Source organism: Ictalurus punctatus, chromosome 4 (genome assembly GCF_001660625.3).
Source record: "Ictalurus punctatus breed USDA103 chromosome 4, Coco_2.0, whole genome shotgun sequence".
In the NCBI taxonomy this organism is placed as follows: domain Eukaryota; kingdom Metazoa; phylum Chordata; class Actinopteri; order Siluriformes; family Ictaluridae; genus Ictalurus; species Ictalurus punctatus.
The window spans coordinates 9,572,907-9,597,734 of record NC_071284.1 but is presented as its reverse complement, the minus strand read 5'-3'; the positions used below and the strand labels follow the sequence as shown (position 1 = coordinate 9,597,734).

Here is a 24,828-nt window from a genome sequence, read left to right as displayed (position 1 = left end):
ATAGACATTGTCACTAAGCAGCTTTACAGAATTCCAGATGTAGGTTTATATCCCTAATGAGCAAGTCAGAGGCAACAGTGGAAAGGAAAAACTCTCTGAACGACATGAGGAAGAAACCTTAAGTGGAACCAGACTACAAAAACTATCCTCTTCTGGTTGACACCAGATAGTGGGATTATAAATCATTATTCTTGTATACTGTCAAACAGTACTAAAGGATGAAAGGATGGCTTTCATTTGAAATGGTCAGAATGCTTGGAAGTACTTTGGTGACTTGCACTAGAAAGAAAAATAAGTTCAATATGCAGTGTCACTTTGTAGTTTTGTTTTGTCTTCGCAAATATGATGAAACAAAATGAAGACAGTTCTGTGAAGTGTTTAAACGTCTCTGATTCTCGGATCTCTGAGTTCTTCATCACCATCATCATCTTTGATTCTTATGTTAGTTTAACCTTATTTGGCTCGTCACAATGAAGTGTAGTATCATATTCTGGAGGTTGTTTTTTCTGTCCAGGAGGTCACACTGTGTTTTTTTTTTCACAGTACAGGGAGTTATAAACCTGGTCATTTCCATCCATATCTCACACCACTGGTTACTTTGTGCACGCCAAGGAATTGGGGTTTTATCAGTGATATGGCAGCGGATTGGTATCAACAGCCTACAAAGATTGAATACATCCATCTGACCGCTTCAGTGCCCTGGATGATTAAATGGAATGTGACTGTGTACTAGTCTGCAGAAATATGTGTCTTGTTCTTTTAAAACCTCCTCTCTGTTTTTGTTCACTTCATGGTTTCATGTTCACTTTGCCCAGCTCATAGAAATCAAATTGTAAAGTAAATTATTCATGTGATTTAGTGAAATTGGGACATGTTTTGTATCCCAGCCATCACTTTTAACCCCTAGTTCCTATTTTGTTGCAGACACGGTACACATGTTCTGTGTACAAAATAGTGTACATGTTATTACATGGTAATATGCATGTTATTACACAGTATTATACCACAATGCTGTTGAAGTCTCAAATCTGATTGGTCCGAAGGTGTTGATTAATTTTCTATAACGGCAGCTCTGACAACATTGGCTGCTGTAATTCAAATCATAGGTTTATATTAAATATGCATGTTCTACTATATAATGATAATGAGTCTTTATTAATCACATATACATTACAGCACAGTGAAATTCTTTTCTTCGCATACCCCAGCATGTCAGGAAACTGGGGTCAGAGCGCAGGGTCCGCCATGATACGGCGCCCCTGGAGCAGAGAGGGTTAAGGGCCTTGCTCAAGGAACCATCAGTGGCAGCTTGGCAGTACTGGGGCTTGAACCCCCAACCTTCCGATCAGTAACCCTTAACCGCCAAGCCAACACTTCCCCATTATATTACTGTTTCTATAGTAACGGCTCATGTAAAGCAGACGCTTCACTTCAACCTAAGACTAGTAATAAACATGTTTAGAAACATATATCACACGTATAAGTGTTGACATGGTGACGTTTTCTGTATAGTTACTATTTATGGAAGAAGCTCAGTAATACTTTGTAATACTCAGTAGGTTTTCCACCATGGGAGAGTCTTCAGGACAGACAACTTTGCGCTTTCCAGTGTCTCAGAGACTGAAGAGGGAATAGCTGCTGTAATGTAAATAATAACAAGAACTTTTAGAACATTAAGTGTAACTTTAAATGGATTTAATTATAATGTGTTGTTCCTTAATTCATGAAAATTGAATACATGAAAAATTGGTAAAATGAATAAAACGCATCAGGATGTGCTACTATAGGAAAATCATCCATTTTCATGTGATAACAGTAACAAAGTATATGCATCAGGCCTCATCACATCACCCTGTCCTGTCTTTGATTATTTTCATTAGATTTTGATTATAACAACATTCTCCATTGTGTTTTTTTTGTCTGTTTGTTTGTTTTATATATATATATATATATATATATATATATATATATATATATATATATATATATATATACTCTGCTGCTGGTATGCTACTGCTGGAAGGATTACTGGTCCAAGTGCAGCACAATAGTGTGTGTGATAGTAAGTGCTAGATCATAAGAATTAAGTACAGGATACTACATACCTCTTTGGAGTAGCTGATCGCTAAATAGAGCAAAAGTCCTCCTATTGATGTAGAAGGCACTCAGCTTTGTTTTGTTGTGCTCAAGGCATTTTTTACAGCAACATTTATATGTCAAAAAAATATTTCTTATCTGGGAAGGTTCTTTGCTCAATTAAAATACCCCCACATAATAAAAGGACCCAGTTATAGTAGACCCATTTAGTTTTATAGCAGATTATGGGACTACGGTGCTGCCTTGTAGTACTGGTTGACAGTGACAGCCAGTAGCCAGTGGTCAGCATAATAGATACAATTGCTTTCTGTCATTGCCTTCTTCCTTTAGAGTAGTACATGACACTGTATAATATAAAACTGCATGTGATGGCTGAGGGATAGAATTGGTAGCCTTAGCTCTGGTAATACCCCTCCGGCTGTTCACAATGCTCCTTACTGCTCAGAACACTGCATAGCTGATATGAATCTAATTGAAAAAATGATAGAATAAAAGGCCAGAGAAATTGGAAATGAGAAAATAAATTGTTTTTTTGGAGCAAGGCACGAAAGCAGGGGTGGGTGGAGGAAAAATAAAATAATAAAAACAAGTAGGATTTTTTTTTTTTTTAAATGAATTTTCCGGATTGTAGTCTGCCATAATCTCAAATGTACATTTCCTGAGGCTCTAGAGTCACAGTATAGGATGTGCTGAGGGTAAAGAAACAGCAGAAATGGCCACATTCCCTCAAGGCCTGGAGCTGCTAAGCTTTCCAAACTACAGCCCACTGTAATGCAGCTCCCTTTCTGACCCCACACTTTTCTCCCTACATTAATGTGATCCACACTGCACCCACCCAAGCGAGCAAGCAAGCACCCCTGGGACCTTGGGCCAGTGATCACTTCACACACTGTTGAGCTGAAATGATGTGGGGCTGATGGGGAACAGAACTCATCTGGTCTTACTAAAACATTTCTGCTCCTCAACCAGGCCTGTGACATTGAGGTGGATTGAGGAATGGCTCCAGAGCGTACTGTCTCTGAAAAGAAAGAGTTTTTTGCACTAGAGGAAAAAAATAGAGAAAGAATTGCTTCACACAAACTCCCTCAGCAGGGACACAGAAAGAGAGACAGCCTTGAGTAGATTTGCTTAATGTTTTATTATTTTATTTATTTATTTATTTCGTTTGCAATATTAAAACCAGTGCAAATTTAAACTATGTTCACACTAGCAGGTGATGAAGTTTCAGGCCACTATTCAACACAGTGACAGTTAACAAAGCAACATGAACTGGGATTTTCTCAATTATATTCCCATTAGGTATCATGCAGTAATGCAACAAATGAAAACAATTGTTTTAAATGATTCCTTTGATTCAATTTCTTCAGTTTCCTTCTGCACTGAGTTCTAATTAACTATCTGGTGCTCAAAAATGGAAGAAAAATGGATAATCATGTTTTCATCTTATGCTGCTATAAATGTGTTTAAAGACCATAATAAAAGAACAAAAGCTTGGAAGGAAGTAACTAGTACAATTAGCTTGCTTTGCTTACTAATTTTCCAGCAGACCTAATACAAAGCCTAGCATGTAACTGTAACTGTAAATCAAACAACAAGTTTTTACACTGATTTGTGTGATTGAATTTGTGTTGAAAGCTTTGTTGAAAAATTTTTAGTACACCTGGGTGACCAGGAACAGGAAAATTTTCAACCATGACTTCCTGTTTCATAGGGGTATGAATATGAGGTAACATATGGACCAAATTCACTTAGTTATTCATAAAAATGGGTAAGGTGTGGCAAAAGGTTGTTAAGCTTCACAAAATAGGAAGTGGCTATAAGAATATAGCACAAGCATTGAAAATGCCCATTTCCACCATCAGGGCAATAATTAAGATGTTCTGGTCAACTGTATATGTTATGAATCAACCTGGAATTGGACATGTGTCTATATTGTCTCAACGCACTGTGAAGAGGATGGTTCGAGTGGCCAAAAAAATCTCCAAGGATCACAGTTGGAGAATTTCGGAAGTTAATTGTGGCTTGGGGTCAGAAAGTCTCCAAAACTACAATCCGAATTCACCTACATCACCACAAGTTGTTTGGAAGTGTTTGAAGAAAAAGCCTCTACTCTTAGAGCTTTTTGGCTTGACATAGAGCTTTTTGAATATATGAGGTGACAGCACACTAAGACCCAGATTAACAAGGCCAGAGGAGCTGACAACCCAAGGTTGCTTAAACTGTGTGCAGAGCAGCTGGCAGGAGTGTTCGGGCATCTTTTTAAGCTCTCCCTGAGGCTGAAGAAGGTACCTAAGCTCTGGAAGACATCTTGCATTGTCCCTGTGTCCAAGAAAAGACATCCCAGTACTCTTAACGACTTCAGACCTTAACGTCAAATGTAATGAAAACCCTTGGTTCTGCAGAACCTCAGGCCCATGGTACGTATCTGCCTGGATCCGCTGCAGTTTGCATACCAGGCTGATATTGGTGTGGAGGATGCAATCATCTACCTGCTTCAAAGAGCTTACACACACCTGGAGAGGCCAGAAAGCACTGTGAGGATCATGTTCTTTGATTTCTCTTGTGCTTTTAACATGGTTCAGCCCCTCTGGCTGGCTGTGAAGCTTTCTGTGATGCAGCTGGACCAGGACCTTGTGGCCTGTATTACAGACTACCTCACTGATATGGCACAGTATATCAGGCTGTAAGGTTGCTTGTCAGATGTGGTGACTAGCAACACTGGAGCACCCCAGGGGAACTGTACTGTCTCAATTTTTGTTCACCCTCTACCCTGACTTCTGCTTCAACTCGTGAACGTGCTACATACAGAAGTTTTTGGATGACTCCTCCATTGTTGGCTGTGTCACAGATAATAAGCAGGAGGAGTATAGAAATGTTATCAAAAGCTTTATAAGATGGTGCGACGACTACATCCAGCTGAACACTGGGAAAACCAAGGAGCTGGTGGTGGACTTCTGGCACAGCAAGCCCCCCCCAACCCTTTTGGTATAAGGATGGAGGGAGTGGAGATAATGGACACCTACAATTTCATTGGGGTACAACTCAATAACAAACTGGACTGATCAGAGAAAACTGAGGTCCCCTATAAGAAAGGACAGAGCAGGATGTTCTTTCTGAGGAGGCTCAGGTCCTTTAATGTGTGCACTAGGCTGTTTTACCAGTCTGTGGTGGTAGTGTTATCTTCTTTTCTATGGTGTTCTGGGGAGGTGGCATTGGGACTTGTGGTGCCAACAAACTGAACACGTTGGTGAATAAGGTCAACTCTGTGGTAGGGATGAAACTGGACAGGGTGGAGGAAGTGACTGAGAAGAGGATGAGAGGAAAGCTGAAAGCTATCATGGACAATCCTTCTCATCCTCTCTCCTCAGGAGGAGCTGAGGTGGCTCAGGAGCATATTCAGCCACAGATTCATCCAGCCACATGCCTCAAAATGTCTGGGGGGCTCTTACTTGAATGATTCTCACAGAAACACACGCTCAACAGTTAATTGTCATTTCACAGATCTTGCACATATATATAAATACTGAGGATATTGCACATGTACATATACAAATAGAACTCTAGCATATGTACATAAACACAGATGTGTTTTATTTTTTCTATTATTTCTATTGTATAAGTATTTGTGGAAATAATTTTCTTTATATCTTTGATGTTACTCATCCTACTTGTGCTGCTGTATCAATTTGAATTTCCCCTACGGGGATCAATAAAGGTACATCTTACCTTATCTTAAACCTTTGGTGCACACAGAGAGGTAGCCATATGGAAAAGTACCTCATGCCCACGGTTCAATATGGTGATGGCTCATTAATGTTTTGGGGCTGTTTTTCTGCCAGAGGACCTGGACATTTTGTTAGGATAAATAGCATCATGGACTTGATCAAATATCAACAGATATTAAATGAAAACCTGACTGCCTCTGCCAGAAAGCTTAAAATGGGCTGTGGTTGGATCTTCCAGCAGGACAATGATCCAAAACATACATCAAAATCAACACAAAAATGGTTTACTGATCACAAAATCAGGGTCCTGCTATGACCATCCCAGTCCCCTGACTTGAACCCAAATAGGAAAACTTATGGGGTGAACTGAAGAGGAGAGTCCACCAGTGTGGACCTCGAAATTTGAAGGATCTGGAGAGATTCTGTATGGAGGAATGGTCTCAGATCCCTTGCCATGTATTCTCCAACCTCATCAGGCATTATAGGAGAAGACTCAGAGCTGTTATCTTGGGAGCACAAAAGGACAAAGTATTGACTAAAAGGGTGCCAATAATTGTGGCACACATACATTTAACAAAGTTTTTTTTTTTTTTTCGATAAACCTGTGTTTTGTTTACAATTGTTTGATATCCATGAGAACACAGTATTTTTATGATTTTTTAAACAAAATATCAAAAGGTTAAACAATAAAGACAATTTATCACAGCCTTCTTCAGTCATATTTACCAAGGGTGCCAATATTAATGGATGACACTGTGTGTGATTATATATGTGCGTGTGTGTGTGTGTGTGTGTGTGTGTGTGTGTGTGTGTGTGTGTTTGTGTGTGTGTGTGTGAGTGAGTAAATGTTGTACTCATATAAAGCTCAATAATGTCTCGGATGTTTCTGACACACCACACTGCACTTAACGCTTTCTGAGAATCAAATATTTAAAGCCTCACAGTCCTCTCTAAGCGGAGATGACCTTGAGAACTGAAGATTTCTTTTTAATTGGCATAATTGCCTTGATTGCGACTAACACTTATCTATTTGAACTTTCTTACTACTTGACTTTAATTTCTGGAAGAATTCCTGAACTAATCAAGTATGTGCTAAGAGTAACTGTTGATTGGTCCTTTTGCTGAGCTCTGTCTGTGTGTTGTAGTTCCAGGCATCAGTGGATGAAGGCTCTAAAGGCATCGTGGTGAACCTGACAGTGGATGATCGAGATGACCCTGCCACAGGAGCTTGGAGAGCCATCTACTCTATCATTAACGGAGATCCCAACCACAACTTTGCGATCCACACCAACCCAGACAATAACGAAGGCATGCTGTCCGTGGTTAAGGTACAAGCTCCTTCCTGTCATTGTCTTGCAGAACAGTAGTGTTATACAGTATGTGGTTGTCATATCTGTTTGTGCTTTCTGCCACTGCATATCTTATTTTGCCAATTAGAACTACCTGCTGGAATTTACTAAACTATGTTGAAATGGTGTTTTTTGGCTGTAAAAGTGTGTTGTGATGCCTTTTGGAGCAGCATAAGCAATAGTTTCTATATTTATTTTATGTCACGGATATGATGTCAAATGTGCAAAATATCTTCATTTGCATGCACATTCTTAGCAGCTCACCTGCTAATCTTGCCAAGTCTACCAGCACAAATGGTATCTTGAATGGTTCTAATTTGCACTTTGTTTAGTAAATGGTGCATTAACTTGATTCTTCATCTTTTTTTCTCTCCTCCAGCCTCTAGACTATGAAAGCAATGTGTTTCATACTCTGCTGATAAAAGTGGAGAATGAGGACCCTCTGGTTCCTGATGTCATGTATGGCCCCAGCTCTACAGCCACTGTCTATATCACAGTTGAAGATGTGAACGAGGGGCCGGTCTTTTTCCCTGATCCTCTGGTGGTCACTAAGTGGGAGAACATTCCTGTAGGCAGCTTTGTGGCTATGCTCAATGCCACTGACCCAGACTACCCTCAGGTCCAGAGCATAAGGTAAGCTATAGAAAGAAATCTACTACGCACAAGAAATAACTTAAATTAACTTCACGATAGACAACAGTGAAACAAATACAGATTTGTTTTTACTTCATTTTCAAACATGTCATGCCTTTTTCATTCAGAAGCTCTGCGTTGAGCAAGTAAATGGTCTGCATGGTTAAGCTCAGTGGATTACAATGACACTACAAATAAATCAAAGCTGGAGCTGAGCATGAAAGCACAGCTTCTGCTTCTCAGACATCTCTCCATCTGTCACTCCTCACCTCTTCATTTTTCACTCTTCTCCTGACAGTCTTACTGTTTTCTCCAGGTAAACATTAGCCCATTGCTCTGCATCAAAGGTTTCGACCATCTGCTTGATCTGTCATTTATTTGCCTGCCTATACAATATCTTTTAGAGCTTTAATCACTCAAATAGTTTCTGAAGTCCTGGAATGATTGTGGCATTTACTGTGAAGTTGGGGAGACCATTATTTAACTATGATGGATGTAGGACAGGCAGGGAGAGATTATTGACTGGGTGTACTGGGAACATGACCAGGGGCCACTAGGGGCCCTCGACAAGCATAGATTTGAAGTGACTGATTAGGTCATTACTCTGTCACATATAACATGTAACCCCTTCCTGGCACTGGAAGTGTAATATTAGATAAGGTTACTACTGTAAAAGGTTTTAATTAACAGGATCCTGAGTACTTAGCAGTTGATGGTGAATTGGCTAACCTCTATTTACCAGTAGATGATGTTATCACATTCATAAATGTATATACATGATTTGATCAAGAAAATAACAGTGCGGTGCCTCCACTGAAGAATTACCTCACTCACACACTATGAGATATATGGGTATTCCACAGAAACAAATATCAAATTTAACTATGTCAAATATTTACAAACCTTATTAAATGAAAAAAGACAAGTTCAATGCAGCCAAGTAATATGTATAACAAAAAAATGATAATTTCCCTATATCCTTTAACTAAAAAAACCCCTCAAACTGTATGAATGTATACTAGACAAATTTAGATCAGAAAACTCAAATACTCATTTCCTCCACACAAAATGACATACCAGAGATAACCAATGCCTCAGATGGTTTTAGCTTAACAAACATTAAACACCACAAACCATATAGTTTGGATTTAACAACTTAAACCCTTTTTTGTTAAATGTTCAAAACCTTTACCAAGCACTTGGGTTTTCTGTTGGGGCCCATGAGTTGGTGCACATACAAAAAAAAACTCCTTGGTTCATTTAATGATCAGCTACTAAAAACTCTCCATTACTCACGCTTCTGAAGAGAAGAATTAGCTGACTTGGAAACGAGCTGAGTGAATGAATCTGCTGCAAGTGATGTTCCAGCAGGCAATAGTCGATTCAGCGATGCAGGTTTGGCAGTAGATTCCCTCCTTAAACAGGCGTAGTTACCATGCTACTTAGCACAGTTCTCCACAGTCCTTGTCCCTTCAGCTTCACAGTGAAAACTGCGGCTGGCGGTTACAGCTGTCCGTCTCTCACGACAACATTAGCTTAACGTTTACGACCTACAGTTTGTACTTAGCTTTTTTTTCAAGCTGTGCAAAACAGCAAACGTAGATAACCTAGCTGCACTTCACTTAAACCTATGGTTCACAAAGTTACCAAACTGCTAGTTGCACACGACTATGATATTTGTGTCACTACTGTAACAGTACTTTAGTCTACAAACATCGTCACCTCGGCGTTAAAACTACATTTTCTTTTCCCGCTCTGCTCCCGCGTGTCATTCCTTCCAAGTCCGCTTCACCTGTCCTCCCACTCTTTTTGCCACTCCCCAACAAAGGTGATCTCTGATTGGCTACGAGTGTAATTAAACAGGAAACGTATTGGCGTAGTCTACTTCACTGAAAACTAATTACAACTCACCCTAAAACAAAGGATTATGTGAAATGTAGTTTTCCACTGAATTTACCCAAATATGTAGCAAGCACGCCATTTATTCAGTTGCAGTCTTGGGAGGTACCTACAAACATAATACATAGAACCATACTGAATGAACATATTGAATGTAAACTCAAAGAATGAGCAGTCTGTTAGGTCCTACACTATAAAAAATGCTGTAAATTTGACAGTTTACAGTAAAGTACTGTAATGGTTGGGCAAGGCTCTTAACCTTCAGCTCAGATGTATCCTGCATTAGCCAAATGAGCAAATGTACTGGGTTATGTGTTATTTTATACCTTGTAAGATATTACAGGACTTTATTGTAAATATGTTTTACAGTTGTTTACTGTAAATTTTACAGAACCCAGGTTGCCTGTAAAATCTACAGTAAATCTTTTACAGTGTAACCCTTTTTTTTTTTTTTTTTTTAAATCTGGAGCTATATTAAGAAGAAAAAACATGATAGATAACCATAACTCATAATAAGGAGAAGCCAGAGAACGTTAAAACGTTAATTAAAATGAATTGTAAACTAAAATGGGCCAAAGAAGATAAAACATCCTGGTCACTGAGTTGGAGCTTGTTAAAGAACAGGACTTGGATGATTGTTGGATAGGTGTGCAAGCAGAAAAGCAAGAAATAAGATAGTTATCTATCTCTTTTTTTTCTTTTTTTTTAATCACAGAGGCTTCTCAAATATTCATAACGCTTGTGTAATGTAGTTATATATGCTTTTTTTCTTCATGTGTTGTGGGACATTGCAGTCAGGGTTCACTGTGTGCTGTGAGGTGGGGAGGAGTGGCGGGGTTGCAGTGGGGGTTGAGGCTTGCAGTGGTTTCTGCCTAGGCCCCTGGGATTTACTAATCTGTCTCTGAGCACAGGGAGAGCTTTTCAAATCATCCATGTAGATCATTTATTTATTATAGCTCAATAAAGGGGCTGTTATTTTGTCCCAACACAGCTGTATGATAGCTGTTATTGGTACAGACTTTTATCAACATTAATATTAAAATATTCACAAGCTACTTAAGGAAGTTTTGATTATATCATGTTTTGTTCTTTCACCTTTTAAGTCTTTAAGATACACATAAATGTGTATAAGAATGACTGTTAGTGATATTAATCATGCCATAAATCCAAAGTATTTCAGTTATAATAGCTACAAATGATCGGTAACTACTTTAAAACTGAATGAATGAATGATCTATTTAGTTATGTATAACACCCTCAAGTAGAGGAAACACTGTGTGTACAGGAATGGCACTGATTACTAATGGCTCACCCAGTATACAGTGGTGTTTGAAAGTTTGTTTAGAATTTTCTATATATCTGCATAAATATGATCTAAAACATCATCAGATTTTCATACAAGTCCTAAAAGTAGATACAAAAAAAGAACCCAATTAAACAAATGAGACACAAATATTATACTTATTCATTTATTTATTGAGGAAATTGATCCAATATTACATATCTGTGAGTGGCAAAGTTTGTGAACCTTTGCTTTCAGTATCTGGTGTGACCCCCATTTCCGGTAACTGTTGATCAGTCCTACACATCGGCTTGGAAGAATTTTAGCCTGTTCCTCAGTACAGAACATGTTGTTTATGATGATGTTGTCTGATGTTGTTTTAGGTCATATTTATATAGAGATGTATTCAATTCGAAAGGGTTCACAAACTTTCAAAGACCACTGTACGTGTAAATATTCTTGATTTTAAGTTTGCAATTTGCTTTTTAACGTAAAAGACACTTTGTCATTCCTAATCTCATGTGTAAATACAGAGGCAGTAAAACAAAATGATAACATTTCCTGATTATTTAATAATTGCTGTGTATTACAGGTTGAAGTTCAGATAATTAAGCAGTTCTAGTAATAATTTATCCAGTGAAAGCCAGTGCAGAAATATTGCATAAGAATTCTGATCCCTTAAAATGATGTCACTGGACAAAAAAGGTTGAGAACCCCTGTGTTACTTATTAACCTGTTCATTTTTCGTCAGTCCAGCTAAACCTTCAGCAGGAGTGACACTATAAGAAGGGTGATACAAATGTTTTACACCTAAATCCTAACTCATTGTCATTTCCCTAGCATGTGTTTTTGAGCTCAGTGGAAGTGGTTCTGTGCTTTATGGAGTCAAAGAGTTTTGCAATATTAACAGAGCAGTGGATGAACCCTGGTGTGATCCTGATCATATGTTTCAGATGATTCTAGTGGATCTGTGCCCTTTGTCAGGGACAGTGCTCTACATGTGTACACCATGTGCACTAGCTCCCCACTTGTGTAAATTTGTCCTGTGCCTGTGGCAGCGTCACCTCTTTTCATCTACTTTTGCCAGTGCAAGTGTCTTTGAAGTGGCCTATGTTATACCTGAGGCTAGGGACTGTGAGAGATCAGAAAGAAGAGGGACATCGAGAAAAGGGAGAGAGGGGAGGATTTGAGTTCCTTCAGGCAGTCTTCTTAATTCTGGTTATGAATATGTTTACTAAATCATGGCTCACAGAAATGTTCTGTAGCATGATCATGGCTGAACATTTGTCAGGTTCCTTTACAGGTGTTAAATACACTCATTGTCTTTAATAGGAACACCTGTAGACCTGTTCATTTATGCAGTTATCCAATCAGCCAATTATGTAGCAGCAGCACAATGCATAAATTCATGCATATACAGGTCAATGGCTTCAGTTAATGTTCACATCAAACATCAGAATGGGGAAAAAATCAGGTTCAGGTTCCACTATCAGCTAAGAACAAGAATCATGAGCACAGACTCATCAAAAGTGGACAGTTGAACATTAGAATAAAAATCTTTTTCCAGTCTTCAACTGTCCAGTTTTGGTGAGCCAGTGCCCATGACAGCCAGCCTCAGATTCATGTTCTTGGCTGACAGGAATGAAACCTGATGTGGTCCACCCACTGCAATGTTTGATGTTTTGTGCATGCTGAGATGCTTTTCTGCTCACCTCAGTTATTACAAACCCCTAATTTAAAAACTCGTCTGAAAGGGGTAAGCAACATAAGAAGGACACAGGAAGCGAGGTGCAAGATAACTGACTACATTTATTATAGACCAACATAACAAATGCACACAAACTCACATATCTTGAACAAAAAAAAGAAAAGACTAGTTGAATAAAGATTCAGATGAACCAAAACAAACCAAGACTCTCAATAACTCACAATAAGCTTACCTAAAAATGTTTGAACCATTAAAGTCCAAATGGTTCAACCATTAAAGTCCAACGCATCAATCATTGATTATGATTATTCATTTCACTAAGGAAAACCAACGGATTATGATCTGTATAGACAATAACAGGAGAAGAGATAGACCCCACCTAAAAATCAAAACGTTGCAACGCCAGCAACATAGCTAAGGTTTCCTTTTCAATTGTTGAATAATGCAACTGATGACAGTTAAGCTTAGCAGAAAAGTACGATACTGGGTGATAAATTCCATTAGCGCCATCCTGTAGCAGGACAGCTCCAACTCCAACCATACTGGCATCCACCTCAAGCTGGCGCACTACAGAGGAGAGACTTTGCAGACAAAAATGCCTGTTGGCACACATTAGTCCAACTAAAACAAACTTTATGGCTATATAGTCGAGTTAACAGAGCAACCACACTAGAAAATTTTTTGCAGAAGCACAGATAGTAGTCGACCATCCCTAAAAATCTGCGCAACTCCCGCCTCGTAGTAGGTACAGGATATGAGAGAACAGCGGTCACTTTTACATCCAAGGGATGTACCTGACCAAAATATGTGACAGAAGCCTAAGCAAATTCACACTTTGTGAGATTTAAAGTTAGAGATGCAGAAGATAAACTACGAAACACCTCGTGTAGGGTCAACATATGTTCAGCCCATGTAGACGAATGAATGACTACATCATCCAAGTAAATAGTGCAGTTAGGAACCTCATCTAAAATGATTGACATTAGTTGCTGGTGCGTTTTGCAGGAGTTACGAACAGAATTAACTTTTCTAAAGTTAGTACAAAAATGAAATGACCCACCGGCCTTCAGTAGTAAAACACATGGTGAGCTCCAGGGACTATTAATTTGTTTAGCAAAACCATTCTGCATGAACGTGTCGTTTTATTGGTAATGCACTACCTACCTCGATGTCATGCTGGATGACAGAAGTACCAACAGGAATGTCATTAAATAGGTTGGGAAAACTGTCTACCAACATAATTACATCTTGTAAGTGGTAATTCAGTAGATAAGACAGTTGAGAAGAAAGCATTGTCAAAACTTCTGGATTTTTTAAACAACCCCCATTGAACACTTCCATAGATACTTTTAATCCATCATCCCCATCATCAGTAGGCAAGGTATGTGTTAGCAAAGAAACTTTCTCCGGCTTTAACTCAGTTGCTGGGTCACAAACGGAAACATTAGTAATCTAATTTTTTAGTTCAGCACAGCATAAGTATGGTTTCATCATAATCACATGATATAAACAAGTCTTTTGTCTTCTCTCTGGAGTATGAATTATATAATCAGTCTCACTCAACTTATCCTTGACCACATAAGATCCCAAAAAATGTGTAGTAAGAGCAGATACAGGTGTAGGAAACAACACCAAAACTTTTTTCCCCCGGCAGGAAAGTATGCAGAACTGCCTTCTTATCAAAACAGCTTTTCATCTTCTTCCGCGAAAGAGAAAGCGTTTCAACAAGTAGAGGAGACAAAATCAAGAACATTTGTCTTCTCAGACAGACCTGTAACGAGAAATTCATCTTCCAGCATTTCCACGTACATTATGCCCGAACACCAATTCTGACGGACTAAACCCAAGCGAGTCTGTCGTGCTTCATGAACAGCAAATAAGACTAATGGAACTCCATCGTCCCAATCATTCCCTGTCTCTATACAATACTTACGCAATGCAGATTTTAACATCTAAGGCCTTCATTGCCTTATTTTGTGCTTCATAATGCGCCACACATTCTCAAAGGGAGACAGGTCAGAACTGCATGCAGGCCATGCTAGCACCCACACTCTCTGCTTATGCAACCATGCACATGCAATTCTGGGCAGAATGTGGTTTGGTGTTGTCCTGCTCTGGATGGCAGCATATGTTGCTCCAAAATGTGTATATATTTTTCTGTATTAATGATGCCCAAACAGATGTGCAAGTTACCCATACCATGGGCACTGACACACCCCATACCATGACAGACGCTGACTTTTGGACCTGACGCTGATAACAGCTCGGATGGTCCTGCTCTTCTTTGGCCCAGAGAACACAATGCCTATTTTGCCCAAAAACTATTTGAAATGTTGACTCGTTGGACCACAAAACACAATTCTACTGAGCTACTGTCCATTTCAGATGAGACCGAGCCCAGAGAAGTCGGCGGTGCTTCTGGACAGTGTTGATGTGTGGCTTCTGCTTTGCATAGTAAATCCTTTACTTGCATCTGTGGAAGCAGCGGCAAATGTTGTTGACTGACAAAGTATTCCCAAGCCCATGTCAAGATATTCATTACAGACTCATGACGGTTTTTAAGACAGTGAGGGATCAGAGATCACGTGCATTCAGGAAGTGGTTCTTGGCTTTGTCCTTTACTCTCCGAGATTTGACCGGATTCCTTGAATCTTTTCATTATATTGTGCACTGTAGAAGGTGAAATGCCCAAAATCCTACCGATTTGTCTTTGGGGAATGTTGTTCACAAAGTGCTGGATTATTCACTGACCCATTTGTTAGAAGATTGGTGAGCCTCGACCCATCCTTGCTCTTGAAGGACTAGGCCATTTTTTGGAGGCTCCTTATATACTATGATTAGACGATTACCTCACCTGTTTCACATCACCTTCTTATTTCAACTCGTCACATCACTATTAGTCCTAAATTGCCCCTGTCCCAACATTTTTGGAACGTGTTGTATGCATCAATTTCAAAATAAGCATTTATCTTTAAAAGAAAAAAAGGCCCCTCTTACTAAGACTGTTAGGGTTACTCAATGGTGTCCTTTGTTTATCCATAACCCAAACTAGCTGGTACCAATCTTGACAGAGTCTTTGACTTATGGTTTGAATGGTCTGAGGGTGTACGTTTGGGTCCCCTAAGTGGGATATGTCTCATTGTTTTATCTCTTCCTGTTACATCATTACTGCCTGGTTCGCCCTGAGATCCTACACTTCAAACAACACTGAGCTGTGAATGTGAGATTCTTCTTTCTCTCATTTCTTTAATCACATTTTTAAAAGCAAGGTGGTTTCACATATTTTAAGTAGCAAGGATGAACACATGGCCACATTGATCCGTCTGAGTCGCTTTTTGTTGTGCCCTTTGATAATTCTCCAGGAGAATGGTTTTACAAGATATGTAGAGATAATTAACAGTAGCGCAGATAAATCTCCAGGTATTCGCAACTGGATATGATGACAGAATGAATATGTTCCACATGAACAGAATAGCACTGACTATGTAATGAGAAAAACTATATGAATCCTCGTTCACTGACATATAATATAATTTTTTTCCCCTAATGTGAGAGAGGATTGTGAAAGGATTAAATATAATAACTCAATAGGATTTTTTGAGTGATATTTCAGGATGAAACCGTGATTTGTGTTGCATTCATGTAGGCAGCTGTCTAATTAGACGTACCATGTTGTATCAGGCAGCAATTAAAAAAAAGAAATTAGCCACAGATCACATTTGGGACACCATCGGTGTCATAACTGGACAAATTCAGCACACTGGACATATTTGTTAAGCACTAGTGCTTGCTAGTTTAACGGTTTACCTCAAATTAGTAGAAAATGAGACATCAAATGGGTTGCAGCCACCAATAAGAGTGCCTTATAGTGCAAAATAAATAGGTTGCACGCTTCAATGAATGTAACAGAGCATAAAACCAGATCGTCAGTTCTTGGCCAGACTCTGAGGTTGCCTTTTCTGCTTTATTCAATGACTGTAGATACAAAACCTTTTTCATTTTCCATTTTATTTGAGTCAACCATAAATAGCTTTTATTTATGGACACACTTTACACAGATAATAAAAGAAAGACTAACATATGTACACTAGTTGATTTCTATTGGCTTTCTGCCTTGTCTTTGTGCTTTCTTTAATTTACTTTATCCACTGAATTCTGTTAATGATGTGTGTCATGTACAGTATGTCTGCTGTACAGCTGCTTTGTTTAATAGAGACAGTTTACAAGTAAAGTACCTTGCTATATTATGCTGATAAGATGGTTCCAGATAAAGATGGCTGTATGACAGTGATATTTTATGGAAATATTCCATCATATGTCACTTTATGAGTTTATTGGAAGGTCTTGGCATGCATGTGCACTCAAGGAAGAAGGCAACTAGGTGGGTCTCACTGCTTCTGCTGGTTATTCTAGTCTTCATAGAGCCACAGTTATGTAACAAACATTTTAAAGTTCCTGTTAATAAGGCTTGCTAAAGATTTTTTATTAGTACCATATTGCAGCTCAAATCATGTCTGTTCAAGCAGTTGGGGTCGAGCAGTTCAGATGCCAAGGCATTGAAAAACTCTGCCATGCAGTCTGTTATGGATTATGGCATAAAGGCAAAACCAACCCCACTTGAAAGCCAGGTCTGAGATAGACTCCATTGTTCCTAATTAATAACATATTTCATTATCTGGCCATGTGGAAGTCAAACGCTTTTAAAGAAAGACGGAGAGGAAGAAAAACAAGAAAAGAAGAGATAAAAGAGTTTGAGGAAAATAATTTTAGTTTGGAGATCACAGTGTGGTGTGAATGACTTTGCAAAGGTATGATATCATGAAGGCTGGATCATATATAAAATTGGGATATGGGACATCCTGAGTCCTTTGACTTCAGAACATCAGTCATCTTTACTGTGGTCAGCCGTAACAAACTCAACAGAGAACAGATGATATTTAAACAGCTAAGAGAATAAAAGTTCTTCACTGATTTTACATTGTCTAAAAATGTTATACACTCCTCTGTGCACATCTCTGTTAATGGTGCTATCAAAGTAATGAAATGCAGAACATGCTGAAATCATGTTCGATATTAAAATCTCACTCCTTTCACTCCTTTCCATTGACCTTTATTATGACTCACTTAGCTCTGTACAAGATCCGCTTTTTCCATCTTATCTCATGTTCATTATCTCCTGCTGAGAGCTCCATCACATTTCATTTGTAGAAGTTCAGCACTCATGAATTGAAATGATCGCACAAATGATTTTGGATGCTTGTCAATGTACAAGCATTTAAGTAGCTTTAATAGGGATATTTTTCTTGTTTGTTTTCTAACCGTACCGCCTGCAATATTGCAACATGTGTTTTTAATGAACTTTGCACACATTGCATGGTATCCTGATGGTATATGCATTCATACATATTTAAATGCATTCATATCTTCAGGACGCATTGACCTCTTTAATAATGCACCACTGTATTAGTTCAGCAATTTTGCTCAACTCTGGCCAGCAACACACTTCTCAGCGACATCAATGTCATGACCAAAGCAGTCCTTAGTAGTTCTTGAAAGTGAAAAATATCACACTTTTCTCCAGCTGTGGAGGAAGAAAAGAGAAAGAGAACATAAAAACACCAAGTAGGGCTCAGATCAGCCATTCTGCTATGAAGCAATTTGAAAGACAGGATTAGCCAGAACATTTAAAACAGAGACATTCTCTGTAGTCCTCTGTTCATGCCATTAACAGTGTGGAGGCAGACACTAGATTTGTATTCTCACATTTGGGAACTGAATTACCAGGCTTTCATCACGATTCATTGAAGTATATCTAAAGACTCGGTTACACGGGTCAAACTTTGAACTCCATTGCTGTGAGTCCATTACCATGTTTCACATTCCAAGAAAAAGTCTCAAAATGCCAAAGTCTGAAAAAATATCTGGTTTATTAATATGAAGTTTTAGCTTCAGGCATTCAGTGTAAAAAGCTGTTGAAAAACGTCGAAGTAAATTTTGTAGTTTAGACTTGTGTAGTTGTCTCATTGCCACATATAGTTTGTGTACACATATATACAGTATACATTGTGTCAGTAGAACAGGAAAACATCATTGCAGCTCTCCATCTCTCCACATGATACATGCCTTGAGTCAGATGATGTGAAAAACAAATTTGCCGACTTCAGACTTAAATTAAACAGATAAAATTGCCTGACAGATTGGCTGAAAGATTTGACGGAAGTGAAGTAATTTCTTCTTGTTAGGCTCCCTCTGCAGAAGCCTTACTTTACTCCTGAAATATGATTAGTTCACATATACAGTCATCAGCCATGTTAATATGAACACTTGTAGCCCTACACATGACAGCAGCACAATACATACACATATTCATATTTTATGGTTTATCAAAAAATATATATATCTTTGTTAAATATAGGTTATTTAACAACAATTATTGGCACCCCTAAGAATTCACATGAGAAAAACATATTTGAAGTATATTCACACTGATATTTGACATTTTTTAGTACACCTGGGTGACTTGGACAATGACTTCCTGTTTCACAGGGGTATAAGTATCAGGACACATATAGGCTAAATTCCTTATAGGTCATTCATAACAATGGGTAAAACCAAGGAATATAGCTGTGATGTGCAGCAAAAAGTTGTTGAGCTTCACAAAATTGGAAGTGGATATAAGAAAATAGCACAAGCATTGAAAATGCCAATTTCCACCATCAGGGCAATAATTAAGAAGTTCCAGTCAACTGGAAATGTTATGAATCAACCTGGAAGTGGACATTTGTCTATATTGTCTCGATGCACTGTGAAAAGGATGGTTCAAGTGGCCAAAGATCTCCAAGGATCATAGCTGGAGAATTGCAGAAGTTAGTTGCATCTGGGGTCAGACAGTCTCCAAAACTACAATCCGAAGTCGCCTACATCACCACAAGTTGTTTGGAAGGGTTTCAAGAAAAAAAGCTTCCATTAAAAACCTCTCATCCAAAAACAAATTCAAGCGTCTTCAGTTTGCCAGACGCTACTATAACTTCAAAAGGGATCGGGTTCTAGGGTCATATGAAATCAAAATAGAGCTTTTTGGCAATAAACACCAGAGGTGGTTTTGGTGCACACAGAGAGGTAGCCAAAATGAAAAGTACCTCATGCCTATAGTTAAATATGATGTTTTGGTGCTGTTTTTCTGCCAGAGGACCTGGACAATTTGTTAGGATACATGGCATCATGGACTCGATCAAATATCAACAGATATTAAATGACAACCTGACAGAAAGCTTAAAATGGACCTTGGTTGGATCTTCCAGCAGGACAATGATCCAAAACATACATCAAAATCAACACAAAAATGGTTTACTGATCACAAAATCAAGGTCCTGCCATGGGCATCCCAGTCCCCTGACTTGAACCCCATAGAAAACCTGTGGGGTGAACTGAAGAGGAGAGTCCACCAGCATGGACCTCGAAATTTGAAGGATCTGGAGAGATTCTGTATGGAGGAATGGTCTCAGATCCCTTGCCATGTATTCTCCAACCTCATCAAGCATTATAGAAGACTCAGAGCTGTTATCTTGGCAAAGGGAGGTAGCACAAAGTATTTATTAAATTAACTATATTTAACAAAAAAAATATATATATATAGACACCTGTGTTTTGTTTTCAATTGTTTGATATTTTGATAATTGTTTGAGAGCAGAGCATTTCTGTGAATTATTTGAACAAAAGATTAAAAGGTTAAACAATAAAGACAATTTTTCACAGCCTTCTTTGCTCATATTTACCAAGGGTGCCAATATTAGTGGAGGGCACTGTATGTTTAGTGGTTTATCTGTGGCTTTAGCTGAATTCTGGAAAATTGGCAAACATGCCTATAACATACAGTATCTTGACAGCTTACCTTTAAGAGACTGTGAATATATGTTGACAAAATGATGACAACATGAAATAATGACTTTTTAATCTTGTCTTTATCTTTCTGCAGAGGTCAGGTTGGGGGAGAAGCCAGTTTAACAAATGCCGTACATTGTAAATACAATCTGCCTAAATATGTTTAAAACTTTACTAAGTGTAATTTACTCACACAGTGAATGACAAACTTTTATTTGGAAACTTTTTTTATTATTATTATTTTAAGTTTTTGGACAGCTTGTAATCAGATATCTGCTGTGAAAAATGCCAGCAATGCTCTCTGGATTTTCTTCCTTTTCAATTTTGGAAGACAATAAAAATGCTAGAACTTTAATTCCAGTTGAGATACATATACAATAGAACTATATTTAACTTCAGGAAGGTCTGTAGTATTCAGTACTATATATAGAAGAAAATGTCACAATTTGGCTGTGTGGAGGGTTTTCCCAGGCCATCACATGTTATTGTAAATGCTAGAAGTGTTGCCCTTCAATGTATTTGACTTATGCTTATCTGAAAGCTTATACCCTTCACAACAGGATTTTGATCCATGAAGGGGTAATGGAAATGCCTCATGTTGATAAATCAGGTGAGATGGTTTCTAGTTCCCTAGTAAATGGAGTTTGTGTTTTTTGACTGGGTGATATCATTAGGAAGGTGATATCAGTAGAAAGGTCCGGTTTGTTGGCATTTGGACAGCTTAAAGTTTTAGTCTTAAAAAACTCTCAAGTGAGACCATCAAGGCAGTGAGGCAGCAATTTTTCTATTCAATCTTTTTATACAAACTATGGAGGTCTGTCCTCCGAATTGTGCATGTTGTCAAATTTCCAATGTTTTTTTTTTCCCCCAATGTCTTGTAATGTACATCAGAGAGCCAACATTCTAAATGGATCTAGTAGTAGATGTATGATGTTAGCATGTGAAAAATGCAAGCCAATATATGTTAAAGTTGGAAGCAAGGTAAACAGCTAGGCTATGAGAAACCAAAAAAGACGTATGTTGTACGAACTTGACCAAACTCAAAAGGTTCCAACTGGCATCTCACATTCTTCCTGCAATTTCATCGCTTCCTGTTTCAGTGAAATCCCAACATTTCAGTACATGATGGCTGAATTACAATACATTTAGTCAAATAAGTTCTTGCCCTGCGGTGTCAAGTAGCTATTTTTGGCTTCGGATTATAAATTAGTTAGTGGGCTTTATAGTCTGGAATGCCAGTGTGTGATGAGGAGGGGAGGAGACGCTGGCAGCCATGATGGGTTTTGATAATTAAAACAATTCAAAAGGTGCCAAGAGGAAGAGCGCTAGAGTGGCATGGCCCCAGTGAAGCAGTGATAAATTGCTTTTCTCTGTGTTAATTACAGGGTTATAATTTTCAACTGATGCAAAGAACAGCTTTTTTGTGCCTTATTATGATAATAAATTTGATTTTATGTGATTGCTTTGCTGAGGCATGATAATTTATGGAAATTATCTGCATACTGTGATTTCTGTTAGCGCCATTCTACAGTTAAACTGGTGAGCTTACACACAAAGCAGAGTGCTGAAAGAATGTGTTTGCGTGTGATTGGTGTTACTGTGTTTGTATGTCCGAGTGCCTGAATGTTTATGTATTTACATTAATGCTGATACCCCACTTGGCTGGTTTAAATAACTCGAGGCTTTGACTCTGCTCAGCTTACTGTAATTGGTAAAACAATGATTTGGCAGACTTTGCTCAGCTTGTCACATCTTTTGCTTTAGAGAGTATCTAGTCGATATACCACTAATTTTTCTTAAGGGCCCTGGCACCGGACCATGTGCAGCTTAATTGCCCCTGTCGAAAAGGCCATAGTTTCTTGCTGAGGACCAGGTGATGAAAGCAGTTCCCTGGAATTCATTAATGAAACACTTGGGGAACACTATCTCAGTGCAATTTTTACAATTTTTAAATTTACACAATTTTCCTGTGATCCTAAGAATCTACATTGTTTTCCTCTTTGTTGTGGTTTGTTTAGGCAGGTGAGAATTACATTCAGGTACAGAGACAGGTGGTCTCGGTTTGATTCCTTGTGAACTCTCACGTGGTTTGATCACAGTGAGAAATCGATTTGTTTCTGAATTGACTGCAGGAAGTGAACCAAACCTGACATACTGTATATTTAGGCTTGCAGGCAATTTTTTTTTCTGCTAAACTGACCCATGAGGCTCAAACTGAGTAAAAATGCTGCATAAATGTGTTCTGGATATTTGGACAGATAAACAAAATGAGAGTATAAATGTTGAATGTGATACACAATGTTTTAAGCAAGTAATTTTTATAATTATCTAGTAACATACTGAACACATACTGTCTCCATGGGGGGCACAGTGGCTTAGTGGTCAGCACATTTGCCTCGCAGCTTCGGGGGTTAGGGACTTGAATCCTGCCTCCTCCTGCACGGACCCCTTGCTTCGGGGGTTTCCTCCAGGTACTCCGGATTCCTTCCCCAGTCCAAATACGTGTGTTGTAGTCTGATCGGCATTTCCAAATTGTCCATAGTCTATGAATGTGGTTGTCTGTTGGCACCCATCACAGGGCCCCAAGTTCCCTGTGACCCTGTGTAGGATAAGCAGTATGGAAAATGGATAGATGTACTGTCTCCATGTTCTTCACGCTTGGCTTGCCTTATTTCTAACCAATGAGTAGATTTTTAGACCTACACACCCCACAGACAATGTTTTTGTTTATGTTGTTGTTTTTTTATTTTGTTCCCAGTAGTAATCAAACCAAAAGTGTTAATTTCGCTCTGATTCATACTCGGCAAAATGACTAAGCTTGGTGTCTGACATTTGTGCCTTCAGTTTTGTCCTTGTTAGTAATAAGTAAGCAAAAGTTTGTAGCTGTCTAAATGATCACGTACTTGACTGAAAATCCTTGTTCAGTTGTTAAGCTGATTAGCACTGTATGACACATTATTGTAAACTAAAAGATGTTGCAAAGCTAAAAACAGTTGTATCAGCCAGCTCAAAGCCCGAATTATTTTCTTCATAAGCACATCACGCCATGCACTTTAGTGTTTAAAGGCAGAACTGGTCGTTAAAGTGATTTGGATGATAATATACTTCTGGCCTAAATAATGTAAGTCTGTTTAAGTTGTAAACCTAGTATAAGCACACGTCTTTCTGAATGAATGCAATTTTCTTAAAAGAGATGCTCATGCTTAAAAAACATATCCACTTTCCCTGCGAGCTTTCAGAATCAGATCCTGTATGATCGTGTGAACACTGACAGATGCTTGTATGAAGCCTGTCAGAAAGCTGCAGATCAATGGGAGACAGTTGGACAGCACATAATAGTGCGAACTTTAACAATGAGGTAATAGACAGACGGTCCTTCTTTCCACAAATCCCTCCAGAAGTCACATCAGACGCTGATGGATGGGCTGTCTTGGAATGTTTACATTATACTGCCTGACTGCTGCTTATGCTTTCAACACACAGCTTTTCGCTGCTCGTACCAAAGGTGTAAGTGTAACAGTGAAATTTTATCTGACATTAAAGGAATACCGCACCGTTTGTCATCTATCAACAGCATCTGTATTGCATGTGCAATTACCATGGGCAAGGATTTCCTGTACTAGAAAAATATCAGAAAACCTGTTGATTCAAAACTTGTTCATAATGGAAGTCTAAGGGTAATTGTTAAATAAATGTTTAAAATACATGAGTATACATTTACCTCTGTGATGGGTTGGCACCCTATCCAGGGTGTCCCCTGCCTTGTGCTCTGAGTTCCCTGGGATAGGCTTCAGGCTCCCCTGCAACCCTATGTAGGATAAGCAGTATGGAACATGGATAGATAGATACATTTACCTGCCACTTTAATAGGAGCATTATCAGCCAATCATGTAGCATTAGCACGATGCATAAACTCATCAAGTCAAGAGTTTCATTTAATGTTCACATCAAATGTATTAAAAAAAAGAACGGGGAAAAACGTGATCTCAAGGACTTTAAGCATGGAAGACAGGTTGGTTTGAGTATTTCAGAAACTACACTGGTTCTGAAGCTGGAAACACCTTGTTGGTGAGATGAAAATGGCTAGACTGGTTCAAGCTGACAGAATGGCTATGGTAACTCAAATAAAAACAACCATGGCGAGCAGAAAAGCCTCTCAGTAGCCAAAACACATCGAACCTTCAGGTATATGGGCTACAACAGCAGAAGACCACATCAGGTTCCACTCCTGTCAGCACAGAAGAGGAATCTGAG

General features: G+C 38.7%; 1 protein-coding gene across 1 annotated transcript in view; it reads left to right on the top strand.

Annotated features, from left to right (window-relative positions):
- The window catches only part of cdh13 (cadherin 13, H-cadherin (heart)), a 419,656-nt gene that overhangs the window by 351,209 nt on the left and 43,619 nt on the right, over window positions 1–24,828 (top strand). The window contains exons 10-11 of the mRNA XM_053677941.1: window positions 6,968–7,150; window positions 7,551–7,804. Coding sequence (XP_053533916.1) covers window positions 6,968–7,150; window positions 7,551–7,804 — 437 coding nt within the window. The remainder of the gene's footprint in view (window positions 1–6,967; window positions 7,151–7,550; window positions 7,805–24,828) is intronic.